The following is a 15,568-nucleotide window of genomic DNA, read 5'->3' as shown; positions in this document are numbered from 1 at the left end:
CAATCCCTTCATTCAATGACTCAATCATGGACACTCTGACTGACAGTTGTGGCTGCTTTGCGTGATGTATTGTTGTCTTTACCTTCTTGCCCTTTGTGCTGTTGTCTGTGCCCAATAATGTTTGTACCATGTTTTGTGCTGCTACCATGCTGTGTTGTCATGTGTTACTGTGTTGTCTCTCTTGTCATGGTGTGTGCTTTGTCTTATATTTATTATTATTCCCGTCCCCGCAGGAGGACTTTTGTCATTTGATTGGCTGTCACTGTAAATAAGAATTTGTTCTTAACTGACTTGCCTAGTTAAATAAAGGTTCATTTAAACAATTTAAAAACCTGCTAGTTGAACATCTCATTCCAAAATCATGGGCATTAATATGGAGTCAGTCCCCCCCTTTGCTGCTATAACAGCCGCCACTCTTCTGGGAAGGCCTTCCACTAGATGTTGGAACATTGCTGCGTGAACTTGTTTCCATTCAGCCTTAAGAACATTAGTGAGGTTGGGCACTGATTTTGGTGCGATTAGGACTGGCTCACAGTCGGGCGTTCCAATTCATCCCAAAGGTGTTCGATGGAGTTGAGGTCAGAGCTCTGTGCAGGCCAGTCAAGATCTTCCACACCGATCTCGACAAACCATTTCTAGACCTCGATTTATGCACAGGGGCATTGTCATGCTGGAACAGGAAAGGGTTCTTCCTCAAACTGTTACCACAAAGTTGGAAGCACAGAATCATCTAGAATGCCATTGTATGCTGTAGCGTTAAGATTTCACTTCACTGGAGCTAATGGGCCCGATCCATGGAAAACAGCCCCAGACCATTATTCCTCCTCCATCAAACTTGACAGTTGGCACTATGCATTCGGGCAGGTAATGTTCTCCTGGCATCCGCCAAACCCAGATTTGTCCGTCGGACTGCCAGATAGTGAAGCGTAATTCATCACGCGTTTACACTGCGCCAGAGTCCAATGGTGGCGAGCTTTACAACACGCCAGCCGACGCTTGGCATTGTGCATGGTGATCTTAGGGTTGTCATAAAAACCCATTTCATGAAGCTCCCGACGAACAGTTTTGTGCTGAAGTTGCTTACAGAGTGTTGGAACCTAGGACAGATGCGCTTTTTATGCGCTTCAGCACCCGGTGGTCCCGTTCTGTGAGCTTGTGTGGCCTACCACTTCACGGCTGAGCCGCTGTTGCTCCTAGACATTTCCACTTCACAATAACAGCACTTACAGTTGACTGGGGCAGCTCTAGCAGGGCAGAAGAGGAACTGACTTGTTGGAAAGGTGGCATCCTATGACGGTGCCACGTTGAAAGTCACTGAGCTCGTCAATAAGGACATTCTACTGCCAATATTTGTCTATGGAGATTGCATGGTTGGGTGCTTGAGGTTATACACCTTTCAGTAATGGGTGTGGCTGAATTAGCCGAATCCACTCATTTGAAGGGGTGTCAACATACGTTTGTATATATAGTGTCCATGCACAAGGAATGCAAGTGGCCTTCATGAATATTTGATGAATGCAGATCTATACAGGTAGATCTTAATCAGATCCCTATGTGGCGAGCAGAGAGGAGTAGAGCGGGTGTTATTTATATACAGTCACCGCACAGGCAGGAGAGCAGCAGGCATATAGGTGGGGGAACCCAGTGCCCTGCAAATGCCAGACTTAGTAACACCCACTCTATGACAAGGGCCAAGGTCGTGTGTGTGTGTGTGAGAGAGAGGGAGAGAGAGACTGTGTTTGTGTGTGTCTGTTTATGCAACAGTGTATTGATCTGTGAGAAGACCGGTGCAGTGATGCAGAGTGTAACATGCTAAGGAAATGGATGTGCCAATACCTCACTGACAGGACATGGGTGTTTTCTGGTTTATGCTGTACTTTACCTGACTGAGAGATGCACTATTCAACATGTTCTACCCAATGACGCCCCAGGTGTTCCAAGACATTGGTGAGGAATGATTGTAGAAAATGTCATTATAGATTTTAGACTACACTTTTCCTCATAGTGTTACGGTGCTTCTAGCAACCCCTTGTCATAGATAAGAAATGCGCATGAAGAAAAACGCAAATGTATCTTCGTTATAGCCTGACATCAAAACAGATTTTTCCCAGGATTCCGTATGGTTTAACCAGGCTTTCTCTCTTATGTAGTGGGGGAAAATCACTACATCAAAACCCCTGCTGCTACTGTCATTTTAGACGCTTTTTGGCGCTTAGCCTATTTCCCTTCTCCCCCTCTCTCCATACTTTGAGTTGCTTTATTTTCTACACATCCGACCTTCAGTACATCTCGTCATTGAGGGAGGCAAAACAAAGCAACAAATCAATTGGGGAAGGCATACTGGGGATCCATTTCATTCAGATTGACACCCCAAGGCTAACATCGGCCGGCGTGACTGTTTTTAATGGTGTACACGGGAGAGCCAATTCCGTCTCACCACAGTATATATTATAATAATGCTCCAGTAAAACCACCTGAAACAAAGATTGCTGAACAAATTTCAATTTCACGCTGTTAACACGTTTCATGTGGAGCCTTATGGATATAAATATATATATATATATATAAATATTGTGGTCATGTATTGCGTATTTGCATGAGTTTCGACACCCACGGTGGGAAAGATGTCTTGCAGTACAGGCTACTGTATAAATGGTCCCACCATAAACGGAACAAACGAGCTAATGAAGCCTTTCTAAGGCCTCTATAGATGTTTTAGAAATGATGCATAAGTCAATGTCATGCTATACAAAGGGTTGCAAACACTTGTGCCACATTTGACCAAGGAACAGATATTTCATAACACCCTTTGTGTAGTATAATCAATAGTGCTTATGAAGATTTTATGAATGCTCTATAAAGCCTTTATGTGTTCTTGGACAGAGGAGTATGCTCCAGTAAGTATTTATGTGTTGTTGGACAGAGGGGTATGCTCCAGTAAGTCTTTATGTGTTGTTGGACAGGGGAGTATGCTCCAGTAAGTCTTTATGTTGTTGGACAGAGGAGTATGCTCCAGTAAGTCTTTATATGTTGTTGGACAGGGGAGTATGCTCCAGTAAGCATCTCTTACTCAGTTTCTGGAGGTCTGTAGACTTTCACTCCAATTGCAATGAACCTACTACCCTTCTACCCTGTTGTGATGAATCTTGCTGGAACTGGTATTGAATTAGCACTCTCTTTCATTTAGTATAGATTAGAAGATCACAATGCACGAGTGAAATACTGTAGACTCTGGAACAATAGACTGGAACAATTGATGAAATGTCTATTTGAGGCTCTGGGTCAACTATACAGATCCTATAGATGGGTTGGCTGACAACGTGCATCGTTGGGGCTGAAAGCCGTGTGATGTTATGATTATGAACGGGTTATGTTATGTTTTCAAAAAACATTTGGAGACGAAATATACTTTACATGTTGTCAACAATCTAAGCCAACCCCTTCTGTTTTGCCGCTAAACAACCAACCCGTCTATGGAACCTTCCTGCAAAGATATTAGAAACGGAGGAGATAAGAATCTCAGCGGGAAATGTATGGAGAAATGTATAACGCTCTGCCCAGCAAAGTTTCCACAAATAACGTTGTTATGCTGTGTCGCGCGGTTGCTAAGCTAATCGTCACGCAATACTTTCTAAAATGCAGGTTATGAGTCAAGAAGGGAATTACTCTTTTCACGGTGCAATACTGAAGTACCTTTTTTGTAGCAGGTTAGGAGTACTTACACAGCAGTAAGTAAACCTGATATCTTACTTAATGTAAGGTTGCGCTTCTTCACGTAATTCGTTCTCATGTTTTGTTTTTGTGCTAGTGCCAAATTAACTCCTTGGAGAGATCTCCTTGTCGGAGTGTACCCAGAATGCACCGGGCAGCCCATTGACGATATAGGTGGCAACGTAGTTTCCCATCTCCTCAAAAGTGTCATCCTCATCTTCCAATTGACCTTTTGCTAAGCCCCCCTTCTATGTCCCTCTTCTAACCACTGGCAAAATCCACTCACAATGATCTCAAACTGTTTTTAATACGCAATTACATTTAAATTAAACACAGACTACCCCTACTTAATCAGGAAACTCTTGGATATGTTGTGGTGGACTGTCATTGGAATTGCTTCACGGGAACCTGCTAAAATTGTTTGTAATGTGGCTAGCCAGTGTCAGCATGTAGTCAAAGCTAGCTGAAACCACTTGTGGAGTAAACTAGTGCTCTCAAATCCTTTTCTGATGACGACAGTAGATGGGAGTTGTATTAATAACATGGCTAACATAGCTAGCTAACGTATATTAAGTGGCTAGCTAGCTAGCTTTAGCAACGTTTGGTGTCTGATGATGTCTGAGCTAGCAAACCATGTAACAAATTTATAATTTCAGATTAGAAAAATACTGCCAACAGGCTCTGTATTTTAGGAATCACGGTAGCAAGTACTCCTGTTGCACTGTTCAATTATTTAGCCATTAAAAAAGAAATAATTATAATTAAGAAAATGATCCGTTTTTCCCACTTCCCTTACTGCTTTCATGTGTTTCAAACATGAGTTTCAGCTTGCCTGAGGTGTCAGACTTGACAACAGTTGCTGTCAATTGGAGCTCTAGATTGGTTGGCCAAAATTCTGTGTCGAGGCTAAGCGAAGGGTCCATTGGCCCATTATACTCTCCATGTTGGGGGAGAGAGAGAGGGAATGCGAGAGAAAGAGGGTTTATTGAACATGTTCTGATCTCACAAATAAATCACTGTTGGGAGCATATCAGTTGCGGACATTGTTTCATATTTTTCAGTATTCTCAGTTCTCTCTTGACACTTGTGAAGAGTTCTTTTGAGAGGCCAATTTCAAGTCGCATAAGAAAGTACAAAAATGCATGACAGTAGTATTTCAAGTGCTTATGTTCAATAAACCCTCTTTCTCTTTCATTCCCTCTCTCTCTGCCTCTAAACTCAACATGCAGTCAAACATCAACGATTACTCACTGCTGCAGTAGCAAAACTTCTGTCATAAATGTCTCATCAGCGGTGTCACTGATGTCAGAATTCTCTCTTCAGTTCCAGGAACTCGAGTGCTGGCCACCGGAGGGGCTTCTTCTAACAAGGATATTCTGCAGGTTGGTGGTGTTGATAACCGTCTCATGTTTTTATAAACTCTCTTTTTGGCTTTTTCTATCCCCTACAAATGGTTTATTTATAACCCCTGTTTTTCAAAGGCGCTACTGTGTGGTTTGGATCAAAACGCACACACACACACACACACACACACACACACACACACAGTAGCTGATTACAGTATGTGTGCTGTCCTCAGGTTGCGGCGTGAAGCTAATGCCATCTGACTGCCATGTCTCCTGCAGGGCCACACAGCTGTGTTTGAGGCCTTATGATTCGTGTAACCCCGGCTGACCTCTCTCTCCATACATTAGGCCCTGTATGTGTTCTCATGGTCCCTTTGTTGTGCTCAGCCCAGCACACCCCATGCATTTACGATGTGCTCCCCCTCGAGCAAGACACTTGGCTACAGTCCCTTCACTATATTTGTGTGGGTGTTGTGGGCGGCATGCTCAGTTTCAATGATATTGACATGATGCAGTATTGGAAATGGAGCCATTAGAATGCGTGGCCATGCCAAGCCCCTGTGGAACAGACATTTGTTATGTATTCATATTCTCTCTGTGATAATGATGTTACATGTTAGAAGTATTTTGACGCTACAGATGTTTTGTTTGCCGTCTAATTATTTTTTTATTACAAAACATAATGTTGTATCGCTTCACGCCTTAACAAGGTTATTCCCTGATGAGTGGCAAGGTAATGAAATTAGAGCGCTGCAAAATTGTGTATGTTTTACACTCTAAGTGAGTGGAAATGGAATCAATCGGCCTCAAAACAGGAAACAATAACTATGAGGAAACTGTATGCTCTTTTGTTCCTTTGTTTCGTTTCTTGTTTCGAGTGAAATGGATGAAAATGATAGCCTTCTATCCTCTCTGCAGTGTTTAGAGATCTTATTTAAGCCACCACGAACCTGTGTAAATACAGATACAATCCACAGTATAGAATTCAGTTCAGGTATGTGTCATTAGACATTGCTTTCTATATTACGGACAGTGACTCATAATGTAACATTTGCAGACAGTAATATTTCCAATAGCATGCGGTCCCATTCCTCTTCTCTCCATACTCAGGTGCTATCTGACGTGTTCGATGCTCCCGTGTACACCATTGACGTGGCCAACTCTGCCTGTCTAGGCTGTGGCTACAGGGCCCTGCAGGGTGAGTAAGACTGACGTATACAACAGAGTTTCTCCAACGCTGGCCCCGGAGAGCTGCGATACTGGGTGTGCAGGTTTTTGTTCCAGCCCAGCACCAATACCCCTGCTTTAAATCATCAACTAATCTTGGTCTTTGGTCTGAACCATAATAGCGGGTTCAGCTGGTGTTACTGCAGGGCTAGAACAAAAGACTGCGCTTGCAGTAGCTCTCCAGGACCGGAGTTGAAGAACGCTGCTATAGGAACCCTTATGGAGATACATGTACAGAGTGACTCATGCTGTTATTCAATATAATTTCCTGCCTACTTTGTTCCTTTGGTATATTAGCATTCTTTTGTGTTCAGCCGATTCCTCCATCTGATGGAGTTTAGAGGGCACCCATGTTGGATATGTTTATGCTGGTTTCGACATTAAAAGGATGTCCAGTAATTCACTCACATGTTCATCTGGAAGTGTACTAAATTAAGACAAATGAAAACATTTTCCTCAGTGAATTCTCTTGAACTTTGACACTTCAAAGGCTTAAGCCAGCATGGAACCGGCATACAGAAAAGATCAAGCGGTTAATAATTCTAAGAGCCGATTTTTTTGCAGCATCAATTAATCTGAAGAAGTCTTTGCTTCTAAGTGTAAAATAAACAATTTTGGCATTTCAAACACTAGGCAGGGCTATATCATAGAAGCTGCATTCAAACAGTAAGACAAATGTGTGCATTTCAGTGAATATTTGGATTGATGTTCTGTTTGTGCAGCTGACATGTTTTGTCATAATAATCAATTGATTAGTCTGATTCATGGCGATTTTTGGGCATGAATTTTGTCATCTGGAAGTTTGATCAATGGGATCGATTGGCTCTCATTGCCCCATTATCATAAAGATGAAATGGTATTTCCTTCCCCAAAATCGAATGTTTGTACAGTAGCAGAACTGTGTTCAAATACACTAGCTGCTCTTGATTGAGCTCACCTGAGGAAATGGACCCAATGGAATATTCCCAAAAGTTCAAACCCCGCCCATCTGGCACTCCAGGCAGGCGCAATCAAATACTCAACGTAGATTAAAGACTAGTACTATTTGAATCCATGTCTGAATCATCTGACGTACAGCAGGAAAGAGAAAAGACAGTCAACACTTAGTAATCCTTTCGTCAGTTGGTCACAGCATTTAAATGTCAGCGAGAGGAATTTAATGTCTTAGCATTTAATAAATGGCATTGAATCGATGGCTTTTTAGAGATTAGCACTCCTAAATTAGGCTTTAATTATTATTTTATTATGCATACTTGTTTTGCGGTCTCACCTTTCACCAATGTTTTCCCGGTTTCCATAAACACTGCTTATGCGCCTCGAATACATTTTAATGGAAGTCAAAACTCGCAAGTGGAATGCATCCGCTTGGTTGTTTTCCCTTCCATTGTGTGAGTGTGTTTTCCTCAGAACGTTCATGTATAATCATGCATTCACATAGATCGTCAATTATACTTAATGAAAACCTATTAATGTTTCAACCAGACTTGGATGGGTTGTATTATTATTAGTTTTTTTCCAATACTTTGGGTCTTTGATTGAGTCTGCCTAGAGTGCCGGATGGGCAGGGTTTGCACTTTTAAGATGATTCCATTGGTTCGGTCATGCCAGGCAAGCTTAATGGAGCGCAGCTAAAGTACGAAAGAAAGTGAATACCATCTGAACCCAGGTGTGGTTTCAATGTACCAATCCACAGTGTGAGGCAATTACAACACTGCTCAAAGATCTAGTTTGTGTTACAATGGCCAAAACACGAAACAATTCAACACTGAAGGCTTGAATCTCCTCATTAGCGACACTCTATATAGAGATTATGAATGAGGGAGGAAGATATATGATTTATGAGTAGCTTAGAGGCAGATAGACAAAACAGTATAACAAAGCCAGAGAAATGTATGGCATGTGTTTGATTAATCAGGCCTTTTGCTTCACCACCAGTCTAATCATTAGATCTTGTCATAAGTTGCTCATAAAAAAAAAATGCCTGCGGAGATGATGTTGACGAGAGCTCATCTCTTCACACTGTTAATTAAACAATAAAGAATGAAGTGTCTCTGCGTCCTCCCCTCCCCCACTTCGCAAACACCAGGCCCTGCGCGACGCAATACATGGTCTGGGGGGAACAGAGACAGAGCCGCTGTTCTAGGTCCTACGACGACAACCAAAGTCCATTTTCATTACATGCAGTGCTCAGTTTCAATCGCTTGTCATTGTTTATTATATTCCAGAGGTGGGAAGCAGGGCGGGGGTGGAGGGTCTGAATCTGGGGGATAGTGGTTGGGTCGAGCAGGTGGGGGGTAATGTGCTTCTCCAGTGTAATTTCTATGCTGAGTGATCTCATTAATATTAGTATTTCTGTCATGTTTTAGGGTGACGGGGGAGACAGTTCCTGTATGTTGTTGACAGGCCGGGCTTTTTGGCCTCATTTTAGATTCCACGCCAGGGACCGAGGCTTAGAAACTAACCAATAAATACGTCTCTAAAATGTAGCCCGGATGGAACCTGACTTCATTCAATAAGTCTGCCAAGACCAATTGCCTCCTCGTCTTCGGGACGGTTGAAATTAAGCACTCTGTCTTTTTTGGCAGAAACACATGCGAGTGCATGTGTGCGCACACACACACACACACACACACACACAAATGAAGCCTATCGAGTGGAGAAAGGAATTGTTCTATGCCGTGTTTTGGCTTGAGTCAAATGTTGGATGTCGTGCCACAGTTTCTCAGCCATGGCTCACTAGGTACAGCTAAGTAAATACATGGATTTTTGATTACCAGCCTATGAGTGAACTGGGTCTGGGGCTTGGATAAGTAGCACTTAAGCACAGCAGGCCTCCATAATTCTTGCATAAATGTCATGTGACTTGCAACATAAATATTGACTTAACGAAGCATTCGCCCCAATTTTCATTGACCCACTTAGCCATCCATGTTGAATCATGTAAACTAACTGATGTAGAATAATGCTATATATAGATGATGCATATAATGGCCCATAAAATACACCACAGCAATATTTCCATCTTGCCTTCCTTACTTAACTACAAATGTCAAACAAATTTGACGGACGTATTTGATGTTTTTCCTTTCATAAGTGACATATTATTTGGAGATTGCGTTGTCAGATCTGAGCTGAAAATGTCAGTTTCAATGATGGAAGCGAAAATAAATTGAGTCTGGAAAGCCACAGTGATTATGGCATTGTTCTACACAGCCTAGACCACGATACGTTAAAACAATATCCCTGCACCCAATAACCTGGCGTCAAATGTCAAGAGCATTCAGAGTCAACAGATATCGTAGAGACAAGCTATTCGACTCCTGCGGAAAAGGTCAGCGGTGCCGTAATGTCTTACGCAAGCGACCGCTGACATCGTGACCAATTTAGACCCGAAACCTTTCATCCTTACACCTTCACTGAACTTAAACACAAATTATAGAGCTTCTTCTCTTCATACAGTGTCCTTCAGAAACACTGAACTTACACTAACTATAGAGCTTTTTCTCTTCATACAGTGTTCCTTCAGAAACACTGAACTTAAACACTATACAGCTTCTCTTCAAACAGTATCCTTCAGAAACACTGAGCTTAAACACTATACACCTTTTCGTCACACAGTGTTCCTTCAGAAACAATGAGCTTAAACACTAACTATACAGCTTCTCTTCAAACAGTGTCCTTCAGAAACACTGAGCTTAAACACTGAGCTTGGGCTCCCGAGTGGCGCAGCGGTCTAAGGCACTGCATCTTAGTGCTAGAGGCGTCACTACAGACCCTGGTTCGATTCAAGGCTGTATCACAATCGGCCGTGATTGCGAATCCCAAAGGCCGACGCACAATTGGCCCAGCGTCGTCCGGGTTAGGGTTTGGCCGGGGTTGGCCGTCATTGTAAATAAGAATTTGTTCTTAACTAACTTGCCTAGCAAAATAAAGGTTAAAAAACAACAAACAAAAAAAAAACACTATGTAGCTGCTTCACACAGCGTCCTTCAGAAACACTGAGCTTAAACCCTTTACAGCTTCTCTTCACTGAGTCCTTCAGAAACACAGCTTAAACACTATACAGCTTCTCTTCACACAGTGTCCTTCATAAACACTTTACAGCTTCTCTTCAGTGTCCTTCAGAAACACTGAGCTTAAACACTATACAGCTTCTCTTCACACAGTGTCCTTCAGAAACACTGAGCTTGCAATCATATTACAAGCTTTCTCATCCATTTATACGCAGATGATAGTCTTATACTCAGCTGGCCCCTCCCTGGATTTTGTGTTAAACTCTCTACAACAAAGCTTTCTTAGTGTCCAACAATCTTTCTCTGCCCTACAAAATAAAGGTCATGTGGTTCGGTAAAAAGAATGCCCCCCTCTCCCCACTATTGTGATTACTACCTCTGAGGGTTTAGAGCTTGAGGTAGTCAGTCACCTTATACAAGTACTTGGGAGTATAACTAGACGGTACACTGTACTTCTCTCAGCACATATCCAAGCTGCAGGCTAAAGTTAAATCTAGACTTGGTTTCCTCCAACTTAATCTCTCCTCTTTCACCCCAGCTGCCAAACTAACCCTGATTCAGATGACCATCCTACCCATGCTAGATTAAGGAGACGTAATTCATAGATCGGTAGGTAAGGGTGCTCTCGAAGAGCTAGATGTTCTTTACCATTCTGCCATCAGATTTGCCACCAATGCTCCTTATAGGACACATCACTGCACTCTATACTCCTCTGTAAACTGGTCATCTCTGTATACTTGGCGCAAGACCAACTGGTTGACGCTTATTTATAAAACCCTCTTAGGCCTCACTCCCCACTGTCTGAGATACCTACTGCAGCCCTCATCCTCCACATACAACACCTGTTCTGCCAGTCACATTCTGTTAAATGTCCCGAAAGCACACACCTCCCTGGGTCGCTTCTCTTTTCAGGTCGCGGCTGCTAGCGACTAGAACGAGCTCCACAAAGCACTAAAACTGGACAGTTTTATCTCCATCTCTACATTCAAAGACTCAATCATGGACACTCTTACTGACAGTTGTGGCTGCTTCGCCTGATGTATTGTTGTCTCTACCTTCTTGCCCTTTGTGCTGTTGTCTGTGCCTAACAATGTTTTGTGCTGCTACCATATTGTGCTACCATATTGTCCGTATTGTGCAGTGTCACTACCGTGTTGTTGTCATGTTGTGTTGCTACCATGCTGTGTTGTCGTCTTAGTTCTCTCTTTATGTAGTGTCTCTCGTGTCATGATCTGTTTTTTGTTCAACATTTAATTTTTTTATAAAAAGCCCCTGTCCCCGCAGGAGGCCTTTTGCCTCTTGATAGGCCGTCATTGTAAATAACAATTTGTTCTTAATTGACTTGCCTCGTTAAATATAGGTAACAAATATTAATAAGATGACATGTGGTCGAAGCGACCTAACCTTTTCCTTGATGATTCCCTATTGATGTTTTAGCATTTATACAAAGCTATCTACAGTGCCTTGCGAAAGTATTCGGCCCCCTTGAACTTTGCGACCTTTTGCCACATTTCAGGCTTCAAACATAAAGATATAAAACTGTATTTTTTTGTGAAGAATCAACAACAAGTGGGACACAATCATGAAGTGGAACGACATTTATTGGATATTTCAAACTTTTTTAACAAATCAAAAACTGAAAAATTGGGCGTGCAAAATTATTCAGCCCCTTTACTTTCAGTGCAGCAAACTCTCTCCAGAAGTTCAGTGAGGATCTCTGAATGATCCAATGTTGACCTAAATGACTAATGATGATAAATACAATCCACCTGTGTGTAATCAAGTCTCCGTATAAATGCACCTGCACTGTGATAGTCTCAGAGGTCAGTTAAAAGCGCAGAGAGCATCATGAAGAACAAGGAATACACCAGGCAGGTCCGAGATACTGTTGTGAAGAATTTTAAAGCCGGATTTAGATACAAAAAGATTTCCCAAGCTTTAAACATCCCAAGGAGCACTGTGCAAGCGATAATATTGAAATGGAAGGAGTATCAGACCACTGCAAATCTACCAAGACCTGGCCGTCCCTCTAAACTTTCAGCTCATACAAGGAGAAGACTGATCAGAGATGCAGCCAAGAGGCCCATGATCACTCTGGATGAACTGCAGAGATCTACAGCTGAGGTGGGAGACTCTGTCCATAGGACAACAATCAGTCGTATATTGCACAAATCTGGCCTTTATGGAAGAGTGGCAAGAAGAAAGCCATTTCTTAAAGATATCCATAAAAAGTGTTGTTTAAAGTTTGCCACAAGCCACCTGGGAGACACACCAAACATGTGGAAGGAGGTGCTCTGGTCAGATGAAACCAAAATTGAACTTTTTGGCAACAATGCAAAACGTTATGTTTGGCGTAAAAGCAACACAGCTGAACACACCATCCCCACTGTCAAACATGGTGGTGGCAGCTTCATGGTTTGGGCCTGCTTTTCTTCAGCAGGGATAGGGAAGATGGTTAAAATTGATGGGAAGATGGATGGAGCCAAATACAGGACCATTCTGGAAGAAAACCTGATGGAGTCTGCAAAAGACCTGAGACTGGGACGGAGATTTGTCTTCCAACAAGACAGTGATCCAAAACATAAAGCAAAATCTACAATGGAATGGTTCAAAAATAAACATATCCAGGTGTTAGAATGGCCAAGTCAAAGTCCAGACCTGAATCCAATCGAGAATCTGTGGAAAGAACTGAAAACTGCTGTTCACAAATGCTCTCCATCCAACCTCACTGAGCTCGAGCTGTTTTGCAAGGAGGAATGGGAAAAAAAATGTCAGTCTCTCGATGTGAAAAACTGATAGAGACATACCCCAAGCGACTTACAGCTGTAATCGCAGCAAAAGGTGGCGCTACAAAGTATTAAATTAAGGGGGCTGAATAATTTTGCACGCCCAATTATTCAGTTTTTGAAATATCCAATAAATGTCGTTCCACTTCATGATTGTGTCCCACTTGTTGTTGATTCTTCACAAAAAAATACAGTTTTATATCTTTATGTTTGAAGCCTGAAATGTGGCAAAAGGTCGCAAAGTTCAAGGGGGCCGAATACTTTCGCAAGGCACTGTATCATGACACAAGGCGAGAACCAGATGCAGATGGTCGGAGTCTTACAATATGTATTAATCCAATAGGGGAAGGCAAGAGACTTGTTGTGGACAGGGAAAAGGGTCAAAACCAGTTCAGAGTTTAAAAGGTACCGAAGGGCAGGCAGAATCAAGGTCAGGCCGGGCAGGATGATCAGGCAGGTGGGAAAGAAGTCTAGAGTCAGGCAGGGGTCAAAACTAGGAGGACTATCAAAGAGCGAATAGCAAAAGGAGTACGGGAAAACACGCTGGATGACTTGACTAACATACAAGACGAACTGGCACAGAGAGAAAGGAAACACAGGGATAAATACAATGGGGAAACAAGCGACACCTGGAGGGGGTGGAGACAATAACGAGGACAGGTGAAATTGATCAGGGTGTGACACTATGTGTGTAATCGTATGTATGGAAACATTTATTCTAGGAGGTGGGATATATTGCTTCCACATCCAAAAAATGAGAATTACATTTCAAGTGCCAAAGTAAAAACTTACTTTGGCACTTGAAATGTAATTCTCATTTTTCGGATGTGGAAGCAATATATCCCACCTCCTAGAATACATGTTTCCATACATACGATTACACACAAACAAGCACACATAATATACATACATGCATGCATACATGTATACAGTGCCTTGCGAAAGTATTCGGCCCCCTTGAACTTTGCGACCTTTTGCCACATTTCAGGCTTCAAACATAAAGATATAAAACTGTATTTTTTTGTGAAGAATCAACAACAAGTGGGACACAATCATGAAGTGGAACGACATTTATTGGATATTTCAAACTTTTTTAACAAATCAAAAACTGAAAAATTGGGCGTGCAAAATGATTCAGCCCCCTTAAGTTAATACTTTGTAGCGCCACCTTTTGCTGCGATTACAGCTGTAAGTCGCTTGGGGTATGTCTCTATCAGTTTTGCACATCGAGAGACTGACATTTTTTCCCATTCCTCCTTGCAAAACAGCTCGAGCTCAGTGAGGTTGGATGGGGAGCATTTGTGAACAGCCGTTTTCAGTTCTTTCCACAGATTCTCGATTGGATTCAGGTCTGGACTTTGACTTGGCCATTCTAACACCTGGATATGTTTATTTTTGAACCATTCCATTGTAGATTTTGCTTTATGTTTTGGATCATTGTCTTGTTGGAAGACAAATCTCCGTCCCAGTCTCAGGTCTTTTGCAGACTCCATCAGGTTTTCTTCCAGAATGGTCCTGTATTTGGCTCCATCCATCTCTTTCGCAAGGCACTGTACATACAGTACCAGTCAAAAAGCTTGGACACACCTACTCATTCAAGGGTTTTACTTTATTTTTACTATTTTCTACATTGTAGAATAATAGTGAAGACATCAAAACTATGAAAGAACACATATGGAATCATGTAGTAACCAAAACAGTGTTGCCACATATGCTGAGCACTTGTTGGCTGCTTTTCCTTCACTCTGAGGTCCAACACATCCAAAACCACCTCAATTGGGTTGAGGTCGGGTGATTGTCGACAGGTCATTTGATGCAGCACTCCATCACGCTCCTTCTTGGTCAAATAGCCCTTACACAGCCTGGGGGCGTGTTGGGTCATTGTCCTGTTGAAAAACAAATGATAGTCCCACTAAGTGCAAATCAGATGGGATGGCATATCACTGCAGAATAAATAAATCACAGACAGTGTCACCAGCAAAGCACTCCCACACCATCACACCTCCTTCTACAAGCTTCACGGTGGGAACCACACATGCAGAGATTTTTCCGTTTATCTTCTCTGCGTCTCAGAAAGACTTGGCGGTTGTAACCAAAAATCTAAAATGGTCTAATGTCCATTGCTCGTGTTTCTCGGCCCAAACAAGTCTCTTCTTCATATTGATGTCTTTTTAGTAGTGGTTTCTTTGCAGCAATTCGACCATGGAGGCCTGATTCACACAGTCCCCTCTGAACAGTTGATGTTGAGATGTGTCTGTTACTTGAACTCTGTGGAACATTTATTTGGACTGCAATTTCTGAGGTTGGTAACTCTAATGAGCTTATCCTCTGTAGTAGAGGTAACTCTGTGACTTCCTTTCCTGTGGTGGTCCTCATGAGAGCCAGGCTCATCATAGCGCATGATGGTTTTTGTGACTGCACTTTCAAAGTTCTTGACATTTTCCAGATTGACTGACCTTCATGTCTTAAAGTAATGATGGACTGT

General features: G+C 42.3%; 1 protein-coding gene across 8 annotated transcripts in view; it reads left to right on the top strand.

Annotated features, from left to right (window-relative positions):
• The window catches only part of xylb (xylulokinase homolog (H. influenzae)), a 63,868-nt gene that overhangs the window by 24,163 nt on the left and 24,137 nt on the right, over positions 1-15,568 (top strand). For 5 of the 8 annotated variants that reach the window (XR_016486581.1, XR_016486585.1, XR_016486584.1 and 2 more), the window contains exons 16-17: positions 5,035-5,093; positions 6,168-6,255. Coding sequence is in view for 2 of the 8 variants with exons in the window: in XM_036943978.2 (XP_036799873.2) it covers positions 5,035-5,093; positions 6,168-6,255 (147 nt within the window). In the remaining 6 variants the exon portion in view is untranslated. Of the gene's footprint in view, positions 1-5,034; positions 5,094-5,975; positions 6,052-6,167; positions 6,256-15,568 lie in introns of all 8 variants that reach the window. The other 3 variants (XR_016486582.1, XR_016486583.1, XR_016486586.1) reach the window with 1 other exon arrangement.

This window comes from Oncorhynchus mykiss, chromosome 15 (genome assembly GCF_057628025.1).
Source record: "Oncorhynchus mykiss isolate SJ-2025 chromosome 15, ASM5762802v1, whole genome shotgun sequence".
NCBI classification, from domain to species: Eukaryota; Metazoa; Chordata; class Actinopteri; order Salmoniformes; family Salmonidae; genus Oncorhynchus; species Oncorhynchus mykiss.
Note: the sequence above shows the minus strand (reverse complement) of the source record. Positions and strands in the feature narration are given on the sequence as shown.